The sequence below is a fragment of the Dendrobates tinctorius genome, unplaced genomic scaffold (genome assembly GCF_039654945.1).
Source record: "Dendrobates tinctorius isolate UK_male_01 unplaced genomic scaffold, ASM3965494v1 ptg000303l, whole genome shotgun sequence".
Classification (NCBI taxonomy): domain Eukaryota; kingdom Metazoa; phylum Chordata; class Amphibia; order Anura; family Dendrobatidae; genus Dendrobates; species Dendrobates tinctorius.
In genome coordinates, this window is record NW_027361970.1 from 1,933,992 (window position 1) to 1,956,191 (window position 22,200).

Sequence of the window (22,200 nt, forward strand, 5' to 3'; positions counted from 1 at the left end):
CTAAAGGAGCGTTTTTGGGAGAGGGGTTTGTTTCAGGATGGTGCTCAGGCAGCTCCCCAGATTCTGGGGTGGTATCGATATATTGATGACATTTTGTTTATTTGGCAGGGTTCAGTTGAACATCTTCATGAATTCATGCGTGGTTTGAATCGCAACAGCCTCGACATCAGGCTCACATATAATTATCATCATCAGACAATTCCTTTTCTTGATATCAAATTGCTGGTCCAAAGTGATGGTTCCATACATATTGATGTATTCAGAAAAGAAACTTCTGTGAATGCGCTCCTCCATGCCTCATCATCCCATACCAACTCTACAATCGGAGCAATTCCGATTGGACAATTTTTACGGATGAGGAGGATTTGTACTACGGAGGAGACATTCTAGAAACAAGCTGTGGACCTAAGGGAAAGATTCCTGGCACGTGGCTACAGTAAAAGGAGCATAAAGCGGGGTTATGCTCGTGCCAGGAATTCTAAAAGGTGTGATTTGCTTGCCAATCAGAAATAAAATGGGAAGGAAGATTCCCAGATCAGCTTCATTTCTACTTTCAATCACGAATGGGGGATGATGAGACAGATCTTGAATCGTCATTGGTCGATTTTAAAAACTGAGCCCACATTGTCTAGATACCTCTCTGATGTTCCCCTCATGACTGCTAGGAGGAGCAAGAATCTTAGAGATATCCTAGTTCAAAGTCATTATGTGCCCAAGACACCAGACCATTTTGGGTCTGGAAAACGAAAATGGGCCATCTACCCCTGCGGTGACTGTTTAGCGTACATGCAATTTATGTTACGTGGGACTTACCTCACGTGAATTACGGGTTCACGTGAGAGACATACAGGTGGCAAGTGATGCAGAGGATATTTCTGCCTTAAAGACCATCCCACTTCATTTCAGGTTGCATCATAAATGTAATCCAAAAGATTTGAAGGTATTTGGAATTGATCGAGTGAGATGTGGCATTAGAGGTGGCGACATGAAACCTATTTTGGCACAATTAGAAAGTCGCTGGATCACAATTCTGGGGACCATGAGCCCATCTGGTCTAAACGAACAACTAAGTTTTGCGCCCTTTTTGTAGGAGTCCTTATGCTTTTCTCCTAAATTTTCCCTGGATTTGGATTTTAATTCTGTGTTTTTTGTTTTTTATTAGCTTTTTCAGCTCATTTTATCCTTTATCATTGTCTGATGTTCAGAGCGTTTTGGTTATCCGTGAAATTTGGATGAAATAGAGCGTCTAAGAAGATCCATGATGTGGGTTCACCATCTGGAAAGTCTTTCCTGCATTTCGATGGATGGATATGCTGGATTTTGTTTTGAACATATTTCTTCAATATACGGCTTTTTATTTATTTTTATTTTTATTAATTTTGTTTCACATTTTTTCTTTTTAATATTATTTGTTATTATTATTTATTAGGAGTGATTATATGTTACTCCACTATACTTTAAATATAGAAAAATTTTCACTTTGCACATATATATTAGTATTATGTAATATTACTATTAATATTCTATATATTATTGATATTATCTTCTTAGGCAATTTTTATTACCCTTGCTGTATCATAATTAGTATATTTACACTTTATTTGCACATATATTAGCCGCATTATATTTTCCCTTATTTATGCCCACATTCAAGATGGCGGTTTCAGCGTTGCGCATGCCTGATGCGGCAGGACCCATGGTGCATCACTTCCTGGCTGCCGATAGTGACGCGGTGAGGCACTGATGTCATGAGGGACTTCCCTCTCCTCTCGAGTCACGTGAGCCGCTGGAGGAGACGCACTATATGGGCCTGTGAGTCAGCACGCATGTGCCGGTAATGGCGCTGATTATTGCGAACAGCTGCTATATGGATATAAAAACGTTCCCACGCTGCTCTCTGCTGTGTCCTGTCAGTGACGTTTAGGCAGCAAGGGGCGCCGTGACGTGGTTAGTGCGCACTGTGCCCTCTGCTGGCTGAACAGTCACTGACACAGGAAGCGACAGACAGCGATGACCAGCGATGGACCCTGGACAGGTGAATGTCTCAGATGCCGGGTCCTGAGCAGGAGAGGTGAGTATAGCATTTTTTTTGCAGCAGCAGCATATGGGGGCATAATATATGGAGCATCTTATGGGGGCAGCATATGGGAGCATATTCTATGGGGCAGCATATGGGGGCATAGTCTATGGAGCAGCATATGAGGGCATATTCTATGGGGCAGCATATGGGGGCATAATCTAATAGAACAGCATATGGGGGCATATTCTATGGAGCATCTTATTGGGGCATAATCTATGGAGCATCTTATGGGGGCATAATCTATGGAGCATCTTATGGGGCCATAACCTTTATGGAGCATTATATGGGGCATATTATTCTATGGAGCATCTTATGGGGGCATTATTAACCTTTGTACAGCATTATATGGGGTGTATTTTGTATGGAGCATCTTATGGGGTCCATCATGAACTGTATGGAGCATTATATGGGGCTCCTGATTCAATATGGATATTCAAAAACATTTAACCTACTGATGTCTCAACTAATTTTACTTTTATTGGCATCTATTTTTCTTTTTTAAATTTACCAATAGCTGCTGCATTTTCTACCCTAAGCTTATACGCGAGTCAATAAGTTTTCCCAGTTTTTTGTGGCAAAATTAGGGGGGGGGGTCGGCTTATACACAGGTCGGCTTATACACGAGTATATACGGTAGTTGGGTTGAAAGGCAAAATGAGCAATTGTAAGTACACAGTGCCATAAAATATGGTGACTGCACTGTTTAAAGAGTATAAAAGTTTGATGAGAATGCTTTTTTAAAATCAGACAATATGAAATAAGAAATATTACATCAGCAAACAAGGTGGCACCTGATCAAAACCACTTATGAGGCATGTGAAAAAGATATTGCCACACTGCCCCAACTCTTATTTTATTGGAGACTTCCCCTGTCTAAGAGCTCTCTGTTCTGCCACAACCTGGAGCGATTCATCCAGTCTAATGGTTGACCATTCCCTGTACAATGTAGAGCGTTCTCTTACGCAGTCATGCAGACATTGCTGCAACCCAGGGCTAGATCCATGAAGGCAACTTCTACAAGGGTCAAGCAGAGTTTTTCAGCTTGACGTTTTAGTCAAGATGTAGATAGTACCAACCTGCAGATTACAGACATACTAGACTTCCTTCAGATAGAATTTCAGAAAGGCCTAAGTGCATTGTACTTAGAAATCCAAGTAACGGCTATGTCTGTGTGGCGCCCCTGAGGCTCAGTCGCCACAGAGGTACTGCACCTTCTCCTAAGGTGTGGTGCCCCACCATCCAGGTAAGTTTGAGGCTACTGACCACGCTCCAACACTCGCACCCCACACAATAGAGTAGTTCAGCAAAACCACATTGCGGCTCCTTGCTTAGAGAGAAGCAGAGCACCGTTGGTGGTTCCCTGATTGGAACACTAGACGTGCTGGGAGGTGGGTGGAGTTTAGAATACATAAAATAGTTGGACGGTGCAGGATTGAGGTTCACTCAGACGGAGAGTCAAAGAGAGGAAGCCACTCGGTGAGGAGTGGGCATCCCTGGAGGAGGGATGGAGGAAGGAGTGCTGCAGCTGCCTCAGTGATCTGAGCCAGCTGGCACGGGAAAGGAAAGAAGGAGAAAGACATTGAACTGAAGCCTGAGCTTCCATAGAAGGGAAAAGACAAGTACGGAACGCAGGAGTAAAAGGGAACATAGAGGACGTGGGTTAGAGGAAGAACCCTGCCTAGAAGTTCTAAGCCAGTGGAGAAGAAGGGCGTGACGAGATGGGAGGTCCTAGGAAAAGACCGCAAACAGTCTTGGGCCTCCCCTGCCTGAATTACTATGTGACAGCAACATGGCCCACCCCCCGAGGGGTTCGTATATTGGCTTGGTATGGAGGCGCTGGAAGAAGACGCCGCCCCAAGAAGTAGGGGCAGAAGCCAGTTGTGGGAAAGGGGCCGAGAGAGGAGGGAGAAGAACGCCAGAACGCCATCTTGGAGAGAGACGGGAGGAGGCCTGCGGAGTGCAGGGAAGTGGATCTCCCCGGCGCCATGGCTGAAGGCTCCAACACCGTAGCGGAGATTAACCATCAGCAGCTGGAAGACGAGATTGCCCAGCTGATGCGCCGCCTGCAACTGAGGCAGGAAACGCTATGGACCTTGAATCTGCAGCGCGCCCAGGAGGGGCCTACACCTGCGGTACCCGCAACACCGGTACCCGCAAATGCTGCACCAGACCTCTCTCAGGCAGATCCTAGGGAGCCTGAAAACCGCTGCCATGCCATCAGCAGCGTACCTTGTTCCCTCTCTGCCGCTACTACCGGAGGAGTTGTACACAGCACAGGGAGCTGAAGCGGAGGAAGAGAAGCCTCCGTCCAGACCTGACGCTGCTGCGCAGGTCCCTACAGAGACCCCCGCGGACCCGGAGCCACCGTTAGCTCCACCGCCATCCCACCGGGCAGCGCCCACTGCCGCTACCCCTGCACCGGAGCAGAGACCGCACCGCCGGGAGGCACCAGGTATATACCCCGGCCCTCCTAATGGGTTGCCCCCCGAATTCACGTTGTCAGAGGTTGGCTTGCGGGAACTCGAAATGGGGCAGTTGGAAGAGACCGCAGGGGGCACTAGACTGTCAGAAATGGGGAGGTGGAGGAGGTCCCTACTGAGAAGGGTACGGCTGGAACAGGCGCGCACGATTCGGCATCTTCAGGGATTGGAGGAGTCTAGGTCGCTTTGGGATAGTGACCTCGGGATCCCTTGGCTGCCGAGACCCCATGTAGTCGCCTATCAGCGCCAACAAGCTGCGGCATCCCTCGGTGCTAGGCCACGCAGCAGAGCACTGGAACTAGCAAGCAACCAGCAACAGGATGAAGACACCCAAAGTATTTCATCTGATAGCAGTTCCCAATCAGCAGCTTCCAGAACCCCAGGAGGGAACCAGCACTAGCAACCTACAATATAACTCTCGTTACCCAGGAGGGTATTTGCACCGTTGTGCCTTTTGTTCTATTTTTGACCATCATGGTTTAGTTTTGTTTTTTCCAGTGTTGCCCTGTTTTGTTGGCTGCCTTTACATTTGAACTGAGCGATCATGAACTTGGAGTGATCCAAAAACTTCTACTTGTAAATAGTTGCACCTCTTTAGGTGCCCTCTCTTGGTTTTACATAGACACTTTGCGAAGAATACGTCTACCTCATTTGGAGCATGACTCCAATCAAGGGACACTGCAAGAGATCCCGGCTGGGAGTGGTGTCCAGCACTTACAAGAATTATTGAAAAGTTTTAATGTGAAGTATTTGATAATGATGTGTCTTATAAGAGTATTGGTAACTAGGAAATGGCTTTTATATAGAATTAGGAATGTTTTGATACAGAGATGAGAGATTTGAATAAAGAATTGAAAATGTATATGATGAACCAAGCATCACGGTTGTCACTTAGAGTTGAAAGAAAGTAGAAAATGGGCACTAGAGATGGAAAGATGAAGAATACGGAAGTGATAGTGAGTAACAGACAATATATCCCAAATGCGCTCTGTAACGCACAAAAAAACCCCTTTTATTATATTCACAAACAGCGCGACATGGTCCGATCCAATGGGCATCTTGATCTGGCATCTCTTCTCTTCTTACGATTACCATCCTCCTTCCCTGCTTTGTGTGAATAAGGCATCGTATGTCATCCACACAGTGTCCTTCATTGCACTCCAGTACAGGAGTTCTTCTCTCTGCCTGCCAGGGTAGAGAAAAGTATTGTAGTGCACATGAGCCAGCGCTCTTTGGCCTTTCCCAGTGCATGCGCATGAGAGTTCTTTGCTCTTGCGTGATGGAGAAAAGTGTGGGGATGACGTAGGATGTGTCATCCATAGGAAGCAAGAAGGAAGACAGCGACCTCAAGAAGAGAGGAGGTTCTGGATAAAGACCAGAAACGCTGATCGACGGGACCACGCCGTCTGGCAGTATAATAAAAGCTATTTTAAATGCCTTGCAGAGGGGATTGGGGACACATATACAGCACTCTAGAAAGGGCTTAGAGGTGGTGGTCCTACTTTACTGTATATTGGAAAACCAGGTAACAGGTTCCCTATGAGTTTACATGGACTAATAAAAAATGTGTTTGTCCTACTAGGACACAAGTGTAAAAATGATCTTATTGGTCTGCTGTAAGGTAAAGAAGATCATCAATGCTTAAAATCTTATAATCTTTTTTACTTTTTTGCTAACCATAAAATGAGTACATTTTAAAACCAATAATCATTGAAGTAGTAAAATAAGAAATTTGACTTCTGAGGGAAGAGGATGATGGTTACTCCACTGAATTGCATATGGTATCAAATCATTACTGCAGCTTAATTTGTCTTTCTAGATTTTGGCAAGATTTGTCACAGGTAACAGACAGTATTATAGCCTCGGCCGTCTCTAAATTCTTTACTGTTCTCTATCGCATCACTCAGATAATTGACTTGGGGTGTTAAATGTCTCCGAGCTTTAAGCATTTTTTTTAAAAAAGCCTTCTTTGTCTATTTTTGTATAATCATTTGGTTAGAATTCAACCCACTTTTCTGTTTCTCTTCTGTTCTTGTTACCCCTAATGAACCCTTACGTTACAGGATGTAACAAAATCACTTTGGAAGAAAACGCTGGACCCCGGCCAGAGATGCTAACAGGCTCTAAGTAGAGCCAACTGATTCTGCTTGTTGAAGTAAATTGACAAGGATGTGTCTCAAAAAGACCTTTATCTGACTTAATGAGCATATTAAAGTAGCAAGCCTTGGGAAGCACAGCCGCATACCTACTATGACTGCGGCACGGCATTGGTAAAAATGGGAATGAACCTCTAATCTGCTGGCTTAATCCATTGTAGGTAATTGTATAGGATTAAACTTCATGATTATGCAAAGGAATTATCTGGAATGAAACATTGCGGCCCTTTAAAGGATACTTCATGGTGAACCCAATCCAAGTTGATGCTGCTGCGTATCAATCACATGTTTCTACCTCTTCAATCTGATTCATTGTTGCTGAATATATACAGCTCTGGCAAAAATTAAGAGACCACTGCACTGTTTAATATAAATCAGCTCCTCTACATGTCTGACAGCCATTCCATTCAAGTGTCACCTCATTCTACTTAATGATTAGGTGATCACCTGAATCAAATCTTATTTAACGGAGGAAAAAAAAACCTTGCTGTGGTGTTCACAATCCTCTTGCAATAGGACAAGCTGGATGGCAAATCAAGTGCTAGTAATATCCCAAAAGTAATAGGAATGAAAAATAACTTTTAACCATGCCAAAGGAATTGAAAAGAAAAGTCTTGTGTGAGAAGAAGGGCTCAAGTCTGGCTTTACTAGCAGAGGGATACAGTGAACATCATGTTGCCTCAATCCTTAAAATTTCTAAGACGGCAGTCCATTACAACAAGGTCAAGCAGCAGACATTGGGGACAACAAAGCTACAGACCGGCAGAGGGAAAAAATGACTCTTCACTGACAGGGATAACCATCATCTTATTTGAATGTCACTCAGCAACCGCAGGATGACATCAAGTGACCTACAAAATGAATGACAAATGGCAGCTGAGGTGAAGTGCACGTCAAGAACAGTTCGTAACAGGCTCCTAGAGGCAGGGCTCAAGTCATATAAAGGTAGAAAAAAGCCTTTCATAAATGAGAAGCAAAGAAGAGCCAGGCTGAAGTTTGCCAAAGACCATAAGGATTGGACCATAGAGGACTGGAGTAAGGAAATCTTCTCTGATAAGTCTAATTTTCAGCTTTGCCCAACACCTGGTTGTCTAATGGTTATACGGAGACCTGGAGAGGCGTACAAGCCACAGTGTCTTGCACCCACTGTGAAATTTGGTGGAGGATCGGTGATAATCTGGGGGTGCTTCAGCAAGGCTGGAATTGGGCAGGTTAGCCTTTGCGAATGACATGAATCAAGCCGCATACAAGGTTATCCTGGAATAACAGTTGATTCCTTCTGCTCAGGCAATGTTCCCCAACTCTGAGGACTGGTTTTTCCAGCAGGACAATGCGCCATGCCACACAGCTAGGACAATCAACGTGTGGATGAAGGACCACCACATCAAATCCCTGTCATGGCCAGCCCAATCTCCAGACCTGAATGCTATTGAAAACCTCTGGAATGTAATCAAGAGGAAGATGGATAGTCACAAGCCATCAAACAAAGAAGAATTGCTTACATTTTGGTACCAGGAGTGGCATAAGGTCACCCAAAAGCAGTGTTAAAGACTTGTGGAAAGCATGCCAAGACTCATGAAAGCTGTGACTAAAAATCATGGTTATTCCACAAAATATTGATTTCTGAACTTTTCTTGAGTTAAAACGTTAGTATTATTGTTTCTAAATGATTATGAACTTGTTTTCTTAGCATTATTTGAGGTCTGCAAGCACTACAATTTTTGTTATTTTGAGCATTTCTCATTTTCTGAAAATAAATACAAAATTTAGTGCTTAGAAATTTGAAGTCATGTTGTCAGTAGTCTAGAATAAAAGAGCAATTTACATTTTATTCAAAAATATACCTAGAAAGAGAAAAATCACACAAACCGAAAATTTTGCAGTGGTCTCTCAATTTTTGTGGCCTGTATATCTATGCTCTTCTACCCCTTAAAATTAAATGCTACTGGCATCAAATCCATGCCCTCCCTCTATCTGATGTAATGCTGCTGAGCGAATTTCCACATCACCCCTTCGGTCAAATTCAGTGCTCCTGTGCATCCATTCTTTTATCCGGAAAGTAGAGACCAGCCTCACCCCCACAAGTGACTTCAATTGGGGGGCAGCACTGATCGCTATTTGCCAGGTTACCACCTTGCAATTCTCACTGACAGGGCACTCTCTTGCCAGCTTATCACTCCTCATCAGAGCCAGAGAAGGAGTGCACTGTCACTGCACACTAAGAATAGTGCACACAGACAAGATCTTACTGAGCATACGTTGGTACTGACATACGACACATGCTGAGTAGAGCATGTACTAGCCCCGCCACTGAAATGGTCGTCACTGATGACACTTTGTTTCAAGGTGGGGACGCAGCTCTGCCACATGATGATGACTTGTTTGAGGTTCCCAGCATGCACTGGGGAAGAAGGAAAAAAATACAGCAGTTAAATAATGTAGTGAGGGAAAGGGAATTTCTAATCAAAGTAAATTAGAAAAAAGATTACGGTAGATTATGACATTAAATAGATAGAGATTTACGATTAAAATAAATGTTAGTTTTGGACCACCTCTTTAAACTCAGTCCTTCCTGGCATCCATTCCCTGCATTTCTCCCTCACAAATACATTCTAATCAAATCAATTTCAAAGTCTCATTGCTGTCACCATGAAACTGGCTAACCTGTCGTAGATTGGGACAATTTGGTCTCGAAGACCTCAGCAATTTGTTTTTTTATTTCTCTTTCCATTACAAGGACCTTTTTATTGTTAATGAACCTGTATGAGGCTTTGTTCATTTGCAAGTTGAAATTTCCTTTTTTGTAGTTACCATTTATGTGTTATAGTGTATATTACATGATATAAGTAAAAGTGAAATGTCAAGTGCTCCAATTTGATAATTAAAAGGAAAGTAAAAGGAATTACAAATGTAGTGAATAAACATATTCAGCAAAACATGCATTTATAAAATATACAGTACATAATGTATATATAACACGATATATAAAATGTAACTACATAAATAATAATATATAGTTTTTCCAAATTTGATTAAACATTAATTTCTAATACTTTTTTCTTTTTAACCACATCACTTCGGCTAATTTCTGTTTTTGCGCTTCCGATTTTTCCTTTTCCCCAGAGCCATAACTCTTTTATTTTTCTATCTACATAGATTTTTGCGGTACGAGTAGAACTTTTGATTTGCACCATTCATTTAACCACACAGTGTACTGGAAAATGGGCAAAACCTTCCAAGTGCAATTGTTTTTGAGAACTGTTTTTATGGTGTACATTTTGTGGCAAGAATCACCTTGTAATAAGATTCTCCTCATCAATACGATTATGACGATACTCAAAATGTCCAGGTGTTTTTTTGTTTTTATTTTAGTGGTGAAAAAAATCAGAAGTTTAAAAAAAAATGTGTTTGGCTGTGTCACCATTTTCCGAGACAAGTAAATTTTTTTGTTTTTGCCGATAGAGCTGTGTGATGATTTATTTTTTGTGGGGGTGAGACAATGTTTTTATTAATACCATACTGGGACAGATGTGATTTTTTGATTGCTTATTACAGCCTTTTTTTTTTGCAGAAATGCAGTAGTGACCAAAAAAACATAATTTTGGTGTTCTTGAATTTTTTTTGTTTATGGTGTTTACAGATCAGATTAATTATTTTTACATTTATGTACTGTAGATCAGACTTTTCTGAACACGGTAATATCACATACATGTATTTTTTTTTTAAATATCTTTATTTTCAATGGGGAAAAAAATGTAAAACCTTTTTTTAAAACCTTTTGTCGTTATTGTTAGCCCCTTAGGGGACTTGAAAATGACATTGTCCTATCGCTTGTGCTGTATAAAGCGATGACACAGTGTATAGCAGAAATCACTGGCTCCTTTGAATCTCGGCCACAGGCAGGGTTTCACAGAAGCTCTATAATGACAAGCATGGGGGTAATACACAGCCATCACCTGTCGGGTATGGGGCAGGCTCGCTGCGTGGCCCTGCTCCTTACACCCACTTCCGACTTGCACCATATATTTACAGCGGATGCCATAAAGGGATTAATAACAATATATGGTGATTTGATTTTTCAATTTTATTTCTCAGCAATAATGTTCTAGCATTATATTTATAACCTATGGAAATCTACAGCTAGACAGCTCTGATGGTGCTTTATCTCCCCATTGAATAAAAAGATCAGGCATTTACTGTCAATTTAAACTGCCCGATCCCTCTCTTCCCTGGCATCATGTCTCTGAGAAGAGTTGGGAAGCCTCTATATCCTGAGCATTAAAGGATGGTCATATAGTCTGGCTGAAAACGTTTCAGCTAACTTTATTCCAATGTCTGATTGTTACTTCTGATCAGAGCCGGCGAGGGAGCGCACTGTCACTTTGCACATTGTACAGTCACAAGAACATGCTAGGCATCCTTTGGAATTGACAACCAGCACATACATGCCCAGTAGCACAGGGACTAGCCCAGCCCCTGAAACAGACGTCACTGATGAGGCTTTTTCTCAAGAAGGGGACAGTGGTCACTGATAACAACTTGCTTGACTATCCAGCATTCACTGGTATTTTCAAAAAGGAAGTAGTAAAAAAAAAAGAAAAATAAAGTGGTGTCATAGTGGGGTGAAGGAAGGATAGGGACTCTTTAATTGAAGTATTTTAGAAAGGAAATTAGAATATGACATTAAATAGATAGGGATTTAGGATTAAAATAAATTTTAGTTCCAGAACACCCCCTTAATTTCAATCTTATGGACGTTTCATGTCTAGCTCATGATTTATCACGGCTTCTGTTTGCTTCACTAGTCAGCAGGGCTTGTACTAAATGCAGGGAAAAAGCTACCACATTTTTTCATACATCTACTTAATAACCAGTGTATTATGCGGACGCATAAGCAACTGCGATGGCCATCCCCCACAATTATCTGTAGTAAGTGTGCCATGGGGGCAGGCATGAGTGGTCTCATGGGAGATTTATCAGTTCCCCAATGAGTCACCCACAGGATAGGGGATTACGTACACTGACCAATGGGGGTCTGACTACAGTGAACCACAGTGATCGTAAGAAAGGGATTTTGGATCTCAGAATCCGGGATCTGCAGAGCCCCATCTTGAATGGAGCACATGTTCACATCCTCGACCTCCACTCCATTCATTGTTTACGGGACTGCTTGAGAAAGCGGAGCACCGCACTTAGGGAAAGGGAAGAACTACAACTTACTATTTTGGCTAGAAAGATTAGCAGTAAATGAATATAGGGGTAATAAAAATATACAGCACATTTCTATATATTGAATCAGATTAATCAGTAATCCCATGCCACTTTCCTAATGTAAATACAGTGAGAAAAATTAGGTTCATTCTGAATGCCTTCATTATAAAGCTCCTGCGCTGCTATATTAGACACTCATCAATGCTTGAAAAAGCGAGATGAGTTTCAGGGTATGTTCCCACATGGATCTTCCAATTTGATTTGGGGACAGAAAATCTGTAGTGTCTTACAGTAATAAAGATTTTACTGAAATGTGGAATTAACCCTCAGGGAAAATGAACCTGTATATACAGCAAGTCATAGCTTCACCTGGCATTTCATGTTTGCAATGCTTGCATTACTTGCAGATTTTGTTAAGGATTTTGTTGCAAATAAGCTGAGGATACAATGCAAAAGATTCACTGAGGAAAATATATTTGTGAATATTGGGGCTGATTCATCAAGACTAATGTAGCACACAATCACACTGAAATTGAAGATACCAAATTCATTAAGAGGAGCAGAGTCAAACAGGCAGAAAATGGCAAAAAATTGCAGAATTTTCCACATCTCCTCCCTTCCCTAAAATAAAGTGGGTCCGATTCTTCAAAGCGTTGAAAACTCATATTCTTAGTCATAGGCCCTGAATCATCATTGCCTTCGCGCCTGTTTTTGTCTAGTTTTGTGCCTTTTTTTGTTTCCAGACAATTTATTATTCTACAGTATTTGCACCTTTTTTAGGTCTATTTTATATGTGCTAGCCTTATTTTTTTTGCCTTTGTTTCTGCATTGTAGGCTGAGTCTAGCGATGTTTCACTGTGATTCATCAACTGTGACTTTTTTTAAAAGTTGCAAAATTTGGCGCATCTTTACACCAGTCCCCCGTGAAGTAGTTTTAAGTACACCAAAATTTTGGCCATTTTTTGGCAACTTTTGGCACCAAAAGTCACCAAAACAGTTCAAGAAAGGAATAAAGACCATTTGTGACTTTCCACTAAATTCATAAATAGCATGTGCTTTTTTTAATGAATTTGGCACCAAAAACTGTAATAAGTACCACAAGACAAAAAGTTACTTAAAAAAAACACAAATTATGAATCTTCCCATAGAGTATAGTTGCACCAATGTTCCTCATTTGTTCTCATTTCCAATTTGGATTTCTGCCTCGTTCCCCATCTGGATGAATCTGACACACGCTGCATAAGGGAGAGATGCTGGTGCCTATTATACAGCACAAAAGTAATAAAAAAAACCTCTGGATGTGACTGTAGCAGAGCACCAATTAGCTTCATCACTATTAGTTTAATTCTTACCTTTATTTTTCCAAAACTTTCCTTTGGTATGACAATGTTATATGAGTAGACTTCCACAGAGACGTCTCTCAGCCATGCTACTGAAGACCCTCCTCGGTTTTCATTCTTTGCCTCAATGTTAAAATATGGTAAGTGATTCCCTTGGTTGCAGTTCCGTGCTAGAAGATAAGAGCAGGATCCTTGGAAGTGAAAGAGAAGCCCATCAAATGTGTGATAATGAGGATCTCCAAACACCACACAAGTACTGCTTTCAACTGGTAGACATTGGAAATATTTCTCCTTTGGTTCACAGACTTCATATGGTCCACATATGGATTCCTGGCATGATATTTCATTATTGAAATCAAGGCAGCGACACCTGGTGGTACAGTTACCATTTTCCCAAAACACTTGTCCTTGGCGCACAAAATGACCTGAAAAGAAAATATTAAGGAAATGTCATTAATAAAATTGTTGTCAAGAAAAATCTGACAACGTGACAACATGGTAATCAGAATAAGAAAGTGGGAATTAAAACTCTTGATTCATAGATGCATCCAACACATCATGTAGATGAATATGAAACTTGGAATGTTTTTTAACTATAGTACAACTGAAGAAACTTTGAAGGTAACTCAATATTTCAAGAACCATATTCAACTTGGGAAAAAAATAAGAGAATGAAAAAATTATGGTTGAAAAGGTGTAATCCTTGAGAAAGACAATATGCAGTACACCTATAATTTTGTCCATAATATCTCACAAATATAAGAAACATTCACTAGAAGGAAATACTGTATATATTACAATCATCATATTACATAGCACTGTGTACCTACATTTGCTCATTTTACCTTTCTACCCAGCTAATTCTTCTCTTTTCTTGGCTCTATATAGAAGCAGTAAGTCTCTTGTCTCTGCATTTATCATTACTCTCTTCATTCCTGACCCAGCTTCTCCCTCCCCCTGCCAGGGACTTTTGCAGTGACTTGTGACTCATACAGGGAAAGTTGACCTCCTGTTTCTACATAGAACTTAGTCAGATTTTAATCACATGATGTCATTGACCTAATGGATATGAGAAGAATTAGCTGTGAAGAATGGCAAAGTGAGCAATTGTAAGTACACAGTGCTGTATAATACGATGACTGCAATATATTAAGGTGATAAAAACTTTGATAGGAGGAGGAGTCCTTCTTTAAAGGTTCAGTCCAGGGCTAAGATATTAGTAACCTATCATTAGCATAGGACATCATTATCAGATTGGTGGAGGTTACCAAATCCCACTCGACCCAGAAGTGACCAGTGTACAGAGCCAGAACACCGTAGCAATGTTAAAGGGAATCTGTCACCTATTTTTTTTGCATATAAGCTGCCTGCACTGCCATCAGGGGCTTATCTACAGCATTCTGTAATCCGGTAGATAAGTCCCCAATGCATCCTAAAAGATAAGAAAAATGAGTTATATTATACTCACCGGGGGGGCGGTCCGGTGCGGTCTGGGTCCGATGGGTGTCGCGGTCCGGGTCCGGTGCCTCCCATCTTCTAGCGATGACATCTTCTTTCTTTCTTCTGTTGCAGCTCCTGCGCAGGTGTAATTCTCTTCCCTGTTGAGGGCAGAGCAGAGTACTGCAGTGCGCAGCACCGGGAAAGGTCAGAGAGGTCCGGCAGAGAATTACGCCTGCGCAGAAGCCGCGAAAGAAGCAAGGAGGAGGACGTCATCGCTAGAAGATGGGAGGCACTGGACCCGGACCACGACACCCATCGGACCTGGACCTCACTGGACCACACCCGCCCGGTGAGTATAATATAACTCGCTTTTCTTATCTTTCAGGTTACATTGGGGGCTTATCTGCAGCATTACAGAATGGTGTAGACAAGCCCCTGGTGCCGGTGCCGGCAGCTCATATGCGAAAAAATAGGTGACAGATTCCCTTTAAGCTGCGCCTTCACACGTTATTAGGATTTCACATTCACAGTTACGTACCTTTTAGACTACAGCCGTTAGCAGGATCAATTTCCTTTCCATCTATTTTAAATAACCAGCGTCCTGGGATGTTCACATTAGTACTTTCTTCAATATTGACAACCTCAGGTGACCGGGACCCAGGTACACTAAAAAAATTAGTACTATTCCCACCATTAAATCCAGCCTAAAAAATGAGAAATTATTTTTGCATTTTTGACAGCATCAAACAATCCAGACAAAGAATCCATCTTGTGTTCTATGCTAGTATACCTTTAAAGGGAACCTGTCACCAGGTTTCCCAAATTAAACTACGGTCACCATCATTAATGCAAACTGTTCTCCAAGAAACTGCATGTAAGTCCCCACCCCCCTTTGCATAGCTCAAAAATACCTTATATAATCCCACCATACTGTACTGCGCATGGGTTGGCTTTACTACTGAGACATTAGCGCTCTTTGGGCTCTCTTGGTGCACGCGAATTACAGTACTTTGCTCTGCTCTCAGGAGGACAAAGAGAAGTGTGCCTGCGGATGACATAAGGGGCATCATCCACATGAAGCAAGGAAGGAGGAAGGCAATCGTAAGAAGAGAGAGGAGGCACTGAAGCAAGACTATGCTATGGTTGTCCGCCAACATCCTGCACCCTGTGTTGCCCCTGGAATATGCCATAATGAATCAGATGAAAAAACATGAGCAGTAATTGGTGCTAGCTCTGTTTGCTGCTATTAAAAGCAGGTGCCAGCTGAATACTACAGCTGGCTCCCAATTGTGTAGGGAGTCGGTTCAGCCCCTGAACCCACTAAGTACAACTGCACCCAAAATGCAACAAACACCTACAGTAGATCTTGGGAAGGGGATAAGAGTACATTCACATATTAGAAATGCCTGCAAATTGGTAAATACAGTTAAATGGATCTAGCACATTCTGCATGCAAATACTGCAGAAACAAGTCCACACAGACGTATGCAATACTTTTTTTAAGCAAAAATTTCTACAGAAAATTTACCGCATTGTACATTTCAATGTGAAATAATTTTCCCCGTTCCATAATTTTGCACAGTTAAAGCTGGTTGACATATGTTCCTTACCTGAGCCATAACACCCCCTAAGCCTGTGAGAGGGTCTCCTCCACTCGCTGTCCCCGTGGTCCATGTTATTTCCTCATAATTAAACATTGCAAAGCTGGACATGCCATCTGAAATCAGCAGAGCTTGAAATGTATTCACCTGTCAATGTAATGAAAGAATCGTGAAAAGCTTTCCCTTCTCTTGTCGTCTCTTTCTGATTGGCAGGTAACATGGAAAAATAAAGAACATGGAACAGCGAGATTATCTTCTAACTCAACAATTAACAAAGAGCTACTTCAAATCTAGAGCCTTTATCTTATGTATGTTGGCCTTTACAGAGAGCAAATATAAAAGAGAGTATGACCTAGCAAGCAAAGGGAAATAGGATGAGGTCACACCCATAGATCTTCAAATTCTACAGGAGAAACATATGAGATGTGTATGTCTGTCGGGTAAAGACAAGGGTTTAGTCTGAAGACCACATTTAAATACAGGATGCTTAGCTGAAAGGGAAGCTGTAAGCCCGTTTTTACATTTGGAAAAAGTGGTATTGCTGGTCCCCAAACAAAAATGTCTGCAGAGACTTTACTAGAGTACCGGCTCTTACATGAAGGCCTCCGCGACTCTACTTTTGATTAGTTGGCCTGGCATGGTATCATCTTTGCGAGGTGACACACTTGTCAAGTAGCACCAGGCAAGCTAATCAAAAGTAGAGTCCCGGATGCAATCAAGTAAGAGGCAATATTCTCGTGAACATGCCACAGACAAGTGTTGTGGCCAATGGAATAGGATGGCCAGATCATTTCACATCAACTCTTATCGATTATCTATTTAAAGGTATCAGTTTTATTGGAGGACAAGTGCCTATTCAACCACACCACGACTTACATATGTAAAACATGCTGACGGGTTCCTTTCTGGCACCTTAATATAAATAGCTGCCGTATGAACAGGATGAGTTTCAGAACTTGGTATAGCCCCTTGTAAAAGAGATGATGCGCTGTAACTTTGCAGATAAAGTTTTTGGTAGAATTCTAATTTTACCCAAACTGACTTTTAAACAGCAAATCAGATAAATTGATAACATTTGAAATTTTACAATTTCTCCAAAATAATTTTTCATCAAAAACACTCAAGACCATAAAAACTAAAAGCAAATTTACTTTAATGAAGATAATCTTAATTTCTGGCTGCATGTAACCTTTCAGAGACTACTGCCATACTTGTATGTTGGATACGTGTAATATATGTATGGATCGATCCGAGGACCTGACAGATGGCCCAGACCCTGAAGGCCTCCATGTCTTCTATGAGGTTTTGCAAGAGGCAGGTCACGGGCAGAACTTCATAGGAGAATGGCAAAATGACAATGCAATGCACTACAGAAGTTTTTCAATTAATTGGACAAGTGATCTCAGGCTCAAACCTCCTGAATAGGACTTAGAAAAGTAGAATTAAAAAATAATTTAAAAACAAAAATCTCTGCATATTCAACATGTTAATATAAAGGAAAAAATATATTATGATGGCTCTGGATGAAAGGTAGCGACAGATTTACAGTGGTTTGAACTCTACAGTAATAAAGAACATTGCTCAAAACATTTGGCTTGAGCAGCGAGTTCCTGTAGAATATGGGCTCTAGGTACAATCCAAATGCCCCAGCATCCAGTCACCCTCAAATAATTTAATATATTAAGTGATAAACTGATATTCTAACTTATAAAATTACAGGAGTGGTACTGCTTCCTCCATAGAAGGTGACTTCATCCCACGTGACCAGGAAGACCCAAGTGGCTGTGAAGTAGGTAAGATTCCTGAAATGCTTCCTAATTTCCTTAGATGCCTTCTTCAAAATAGCAGGATCTGTAGTTTCCCGGTAGTAGATTTCTCCTCGTATCCCATTATGAACATCTGCCCAAAAAGGAGCAATGAAAGCACGTCCATCAGCTAGCGGAAAAGGTTCTGGAGTAAACTGGCTCACAAGAACATTGAAGGAGATAACCCCATTGTTGTTGACCTTGGGAAATAAATAGAATAGTCATTGATCAAAAGACGACCACTGTAAATTCTCAAAAAGTTATGGATTTGTAGAGCCAAACAAACAAACTTCTCAACATTTGTATTGCATCACCAAGAAAAGTCTGGGAGTTATGAAAATCATGGGATGGATAGACACATTAATGATGTGTAAATTATGAAAATATGGAACAAAATTTCCAAAACATTTTCATTTATCGAGTATGAGTGCCATTTGCAGAAAAACCCACATGTCTTGGCTGCTATTAATTAAGTTATAAGTGGTTGTCTGAAGAAAGTTCTGCCACGATGAATGGACTTGGGCAAATCATCAAGAACCTCTGCTGGCAGCTACCAGTGCAATTGCCAGCTAAATATGTGTTTTATTGGAGATTAGACCAGAGGCACTGCAGGCCATGGTAGATTGTCTAAGCCAAGCAGGCCTCTCACAATAGTATGAGCATCATGTGACCTGGCATTATCTTGATGAAAAATGGCTTTAGGGACACTTTGGAGAAATGCCAGTAACACCAATTCTACCTCTAAAACAATGTAACGCTGAGCCGTTAGTGCAATTGGAATGAAGACTAGAGGGTTACAGTAACAGTACGTTATGTCACCTCACACCATAATACTGGGGTTAAGACAGGTGTGACATTCCCTAATGTTGCCCACATGGTCTTCAGACTAATCTCCCATTGTCATTGCTTTCAAGAAAAAAAATTTACTCAATTCTAAAGAAAACAGACTTCCATTTAAGTCTCCATTGCTCCATTCCAGCCTCCATGCTCTACCTCGAGACCATGTGGGCAATGCCATGTGGCAGAACGTCCCTCAGACAATCATTAAGCTAAGACATTTAAGTGCAGAGCTTTCTCCATGTGGCGGTCATACTCAGTAATAAATCAATATGTTTTGAAAACTTAGTTTCCATTTTTATGGTGAATGATACATTTATTCTGCTCAGTTTAGGCTGAGTCAAAGATTCATTAATGTCCAAAATGACATGTTCTGACAAAGCCCTCCACAACAGGAAATACTCTGTTCTAGAGATTGCTGGATCTGTAGCATCGCTTGGAGAACTGATTGACATAGTGTTTGACAAGTGTGACCAACTTTTACTATTGAGGCCGCCTATGCAGCATCAGTAGTAAAAAGATATAAAGTTAAAATAATTAAAAAAACAAAAAATCGTGATCTTCTCACCTGCTATCCCACGCAGCGTTCCCGATCCTCGCAATGCTCCCAAGTCCTGTTCCCAGGTATGCCTTGCGACAATGACCTTTGATGACATCGCGGACTCGCGATACCGTAGCAGTCTCGCGAGACCGCTACGTCATCGAAGGTCATTGTCGCAAGGCATCGCTGGGAACGGGACTTAGTGGGAGCATCACTGAGGCCTGGGGACGCTGCGGGGGATGCCGGAAGGTGAGAATAACATGATTTTTTATTTTAACTCTATTTTTTACAGGGATATGGTACCCAGAGTCTGGATGAGAATCTCCTCTCCTCCAGACCATGGGTACCATCTGCACATTTTCCGCTTACTTTTTGCATGGTGGGCATAGCCACATGCGGAAAGTAAGCGGAACAATGCATCCCTATGTGTGCGGAATTCCCATGATTCCACACAAGCAATGAACATGCTGCGTATTTTTCCGCAATGCGATTCCGCCACGGAAAAATCTGCAGCATTAGCACAGTATGTGCGGAATGCCATAGGATTGCATGGGATGCTTTTTTTTGCGTTTTCGCTGCAAAATCGTTTAAAAACGCTGCAAAAACGCAAAAAAAAAAGCTATGTGTGCACACAGCCTAAAGGTTCACATACTTTTGTCACTGGCAGACCTGTGATAGTGGATCATTTTCCTAAATAAGACAATGACAAAGTCTACTGTTTGTAACTTTTTTGTTTCATTTAGTTCTAGGGACCTATTTTTAGGACTTGTATGAAAGTCTGACGTAGATTAAGCTCAAATTTTTGCAGAAATGTGGACAGTTCTGAAAGCCTCACAAACTTTCAAGCACCACTGTACCTTTATTGTACCTTTAGGACAATAGTTCTAAGCCGACAGATCTTCCATTTTGTTAGGGTGTGCAGTATTTTAGCAATGTTACACTGTCACCATCCATGAGAAAATAGCCATTTACTTTTAGCATGGATCATTTTTTTTAGGGAGACTTATTTAATTGAAAAGTAATTTTTAGTTACTTACATAGAGTGCTTTGTATTGAACGCCAAAAAATATAAAAGGAAGAGACAATTTAATTTCAGGAGAACTCCCATCATCCACTTTCGGTGTTTTAGTTTCATTCTGCCAGAACGGATATAATATCGTCTTTGACTGAGCTGTAACAAATGGAAAAATTGTTGACTATTGAACGTGTATCAAAGAAAATTGCAAAAGAAAAGCAATAAAGTGATGTATGGGTTACTAGCTTGTTTTTTTTTGTACACTAGATGGTCAAATATAGTATATGGTCAAAAGTATTGGGACACCTAAATATTACATTCTAAATCCATAGGCATTTATATGGAGAAGACCAACCTGCTTATGCAGTTGAAACAACTTCCACTCTTCTGGGAATGATTTCTACAAGATTGTCTTTGGAAATTAATTCCTAGAAGAGCATCTGTGAGATCAGATACTGAAGTTAGATGAGAGTTTGGGTTCACAGTCTCTTTTCTAGTTCATCTTAAATTGGATGGGATTGCGGTCAGAGCCCTGTATGGCCAGACAGTATCTTACACACCAAACTCCCCCAACCATGTCTTTAAGGACCTTGCTTTGTGCACTGGGGCACAGTCATCAAGTCCAGAAAAGGATCTTTCCTAAACTATTCCTGACTTCCAACAATGTTGGAGCCACAATTGTCCAAACTGCCTTAGTATGCTGAAGCACTAAGATTTCTATTCACCAGAACTCAGGAGCAGAGGCTGACCCCTGAAAAATAATGTTATAGACTCCAACAAATCCTGAGAGCAGAACTCCGAAGATCCCCGTCTGAAAGGATCAGTGGCCGGGCATGCACAACTCTGCTTCATTCTCTCTCTATGAGGCTGCCCCCTTACCTGCACCCACACTTAATAAAAAAAAAATCACATATTTCTGCCAACTAATATGTAATAGTGCCCCTTTTTAGCCCAGACAATAATAAAACTTAAATTTACTTTACCACAGTCTTCTGGTAAGCATAGCAGCCTCTTCTGACCTGTGACATCTGCGGCCTGGGCCAGATGATTAGATGCAGTGATCTCATGATACTGCCTGGACAAAGCCTGCACCTTTAGCCCTATCTACTTTGTGATCTGGGCAAAAAGTCCAAGGCATGTGCCCCAGATGCCTGAGGACTAAAGCAGAAACATTGTGTCCTATTGTATCACAGCCCCACAAATGTGAAAAAAAAGGTTCACAATGTTCAAATGGTGCTGAGCACTGCTTCCCTTTATAATATAATTTTGCCTGATTGGCTCCAAGTTTATTATGCAGCAGGACGATTCCAAACATACAGCAAATGTCACTAAGAACTATTTTCAGCATAGAAGAAAAACAAGGAGTCCTGGAAGTGATGATACAGCCCCTCAGAGCCCTGACCTCAGTATGATCCAGTCGGTCTGGGATTATATGAAGAGACACGGATTTGCACAAGCTTCATACACAGAAGATCTGTGGTTTGTTCTCCAAGATGTTTGGAACATCCTGCCGAGTTCCTTCAAAAACTGTGTGCAAGTGACAAGTGTAGCAATAAGAACTGATGCTGTATTGAAGGTGAATGGCAGTCACGCCAAATATTGATTTGATTTAGATGTCTCTTTTGTTCATTCACTTTCTATTTTGTAAATTAATAAAAAATAAACTATTAACACTCCTATCTTTGAAAACATTC

General features: G+C 41.3%; 1 protein-coding gene across 1 annotated transcript in view; it reads right to left on the reverse strand.

The window, feature by feature from the left end:
* TECTA (tectorin alpha) overlaps positions 1–22,200 on the reverse strand; it is a 244,087-nt gene that overhangs the window by 220,654 nt on the left and 1,233 nt on the right. Inside the window, exons 2-6 of the mRNA XM_073560719.1 lie at positions 20,529–20,687; positions 18,026–18,313; positions 16,318–16,455; positions 15,246–15,411; positions 13,280–13,692 (exon numbers count right to left, since the gene is read on the reverse strand). Coding sequence (XP_073416820.1) covers positions 13,280–13,692; positions 15,246–15,411; positions 16,318–16,455; positions 18,026–18,313; positions 20,529–20,687 — 1,164 coding nt within the window. The remainder of the gene's footprint in view (positions 1–13,279; positions 13,693–15,245; positions 15,412–16,317; positions 16,456–18,025; positions 18,314–20,528; positions 20,688–22,200) is intronic.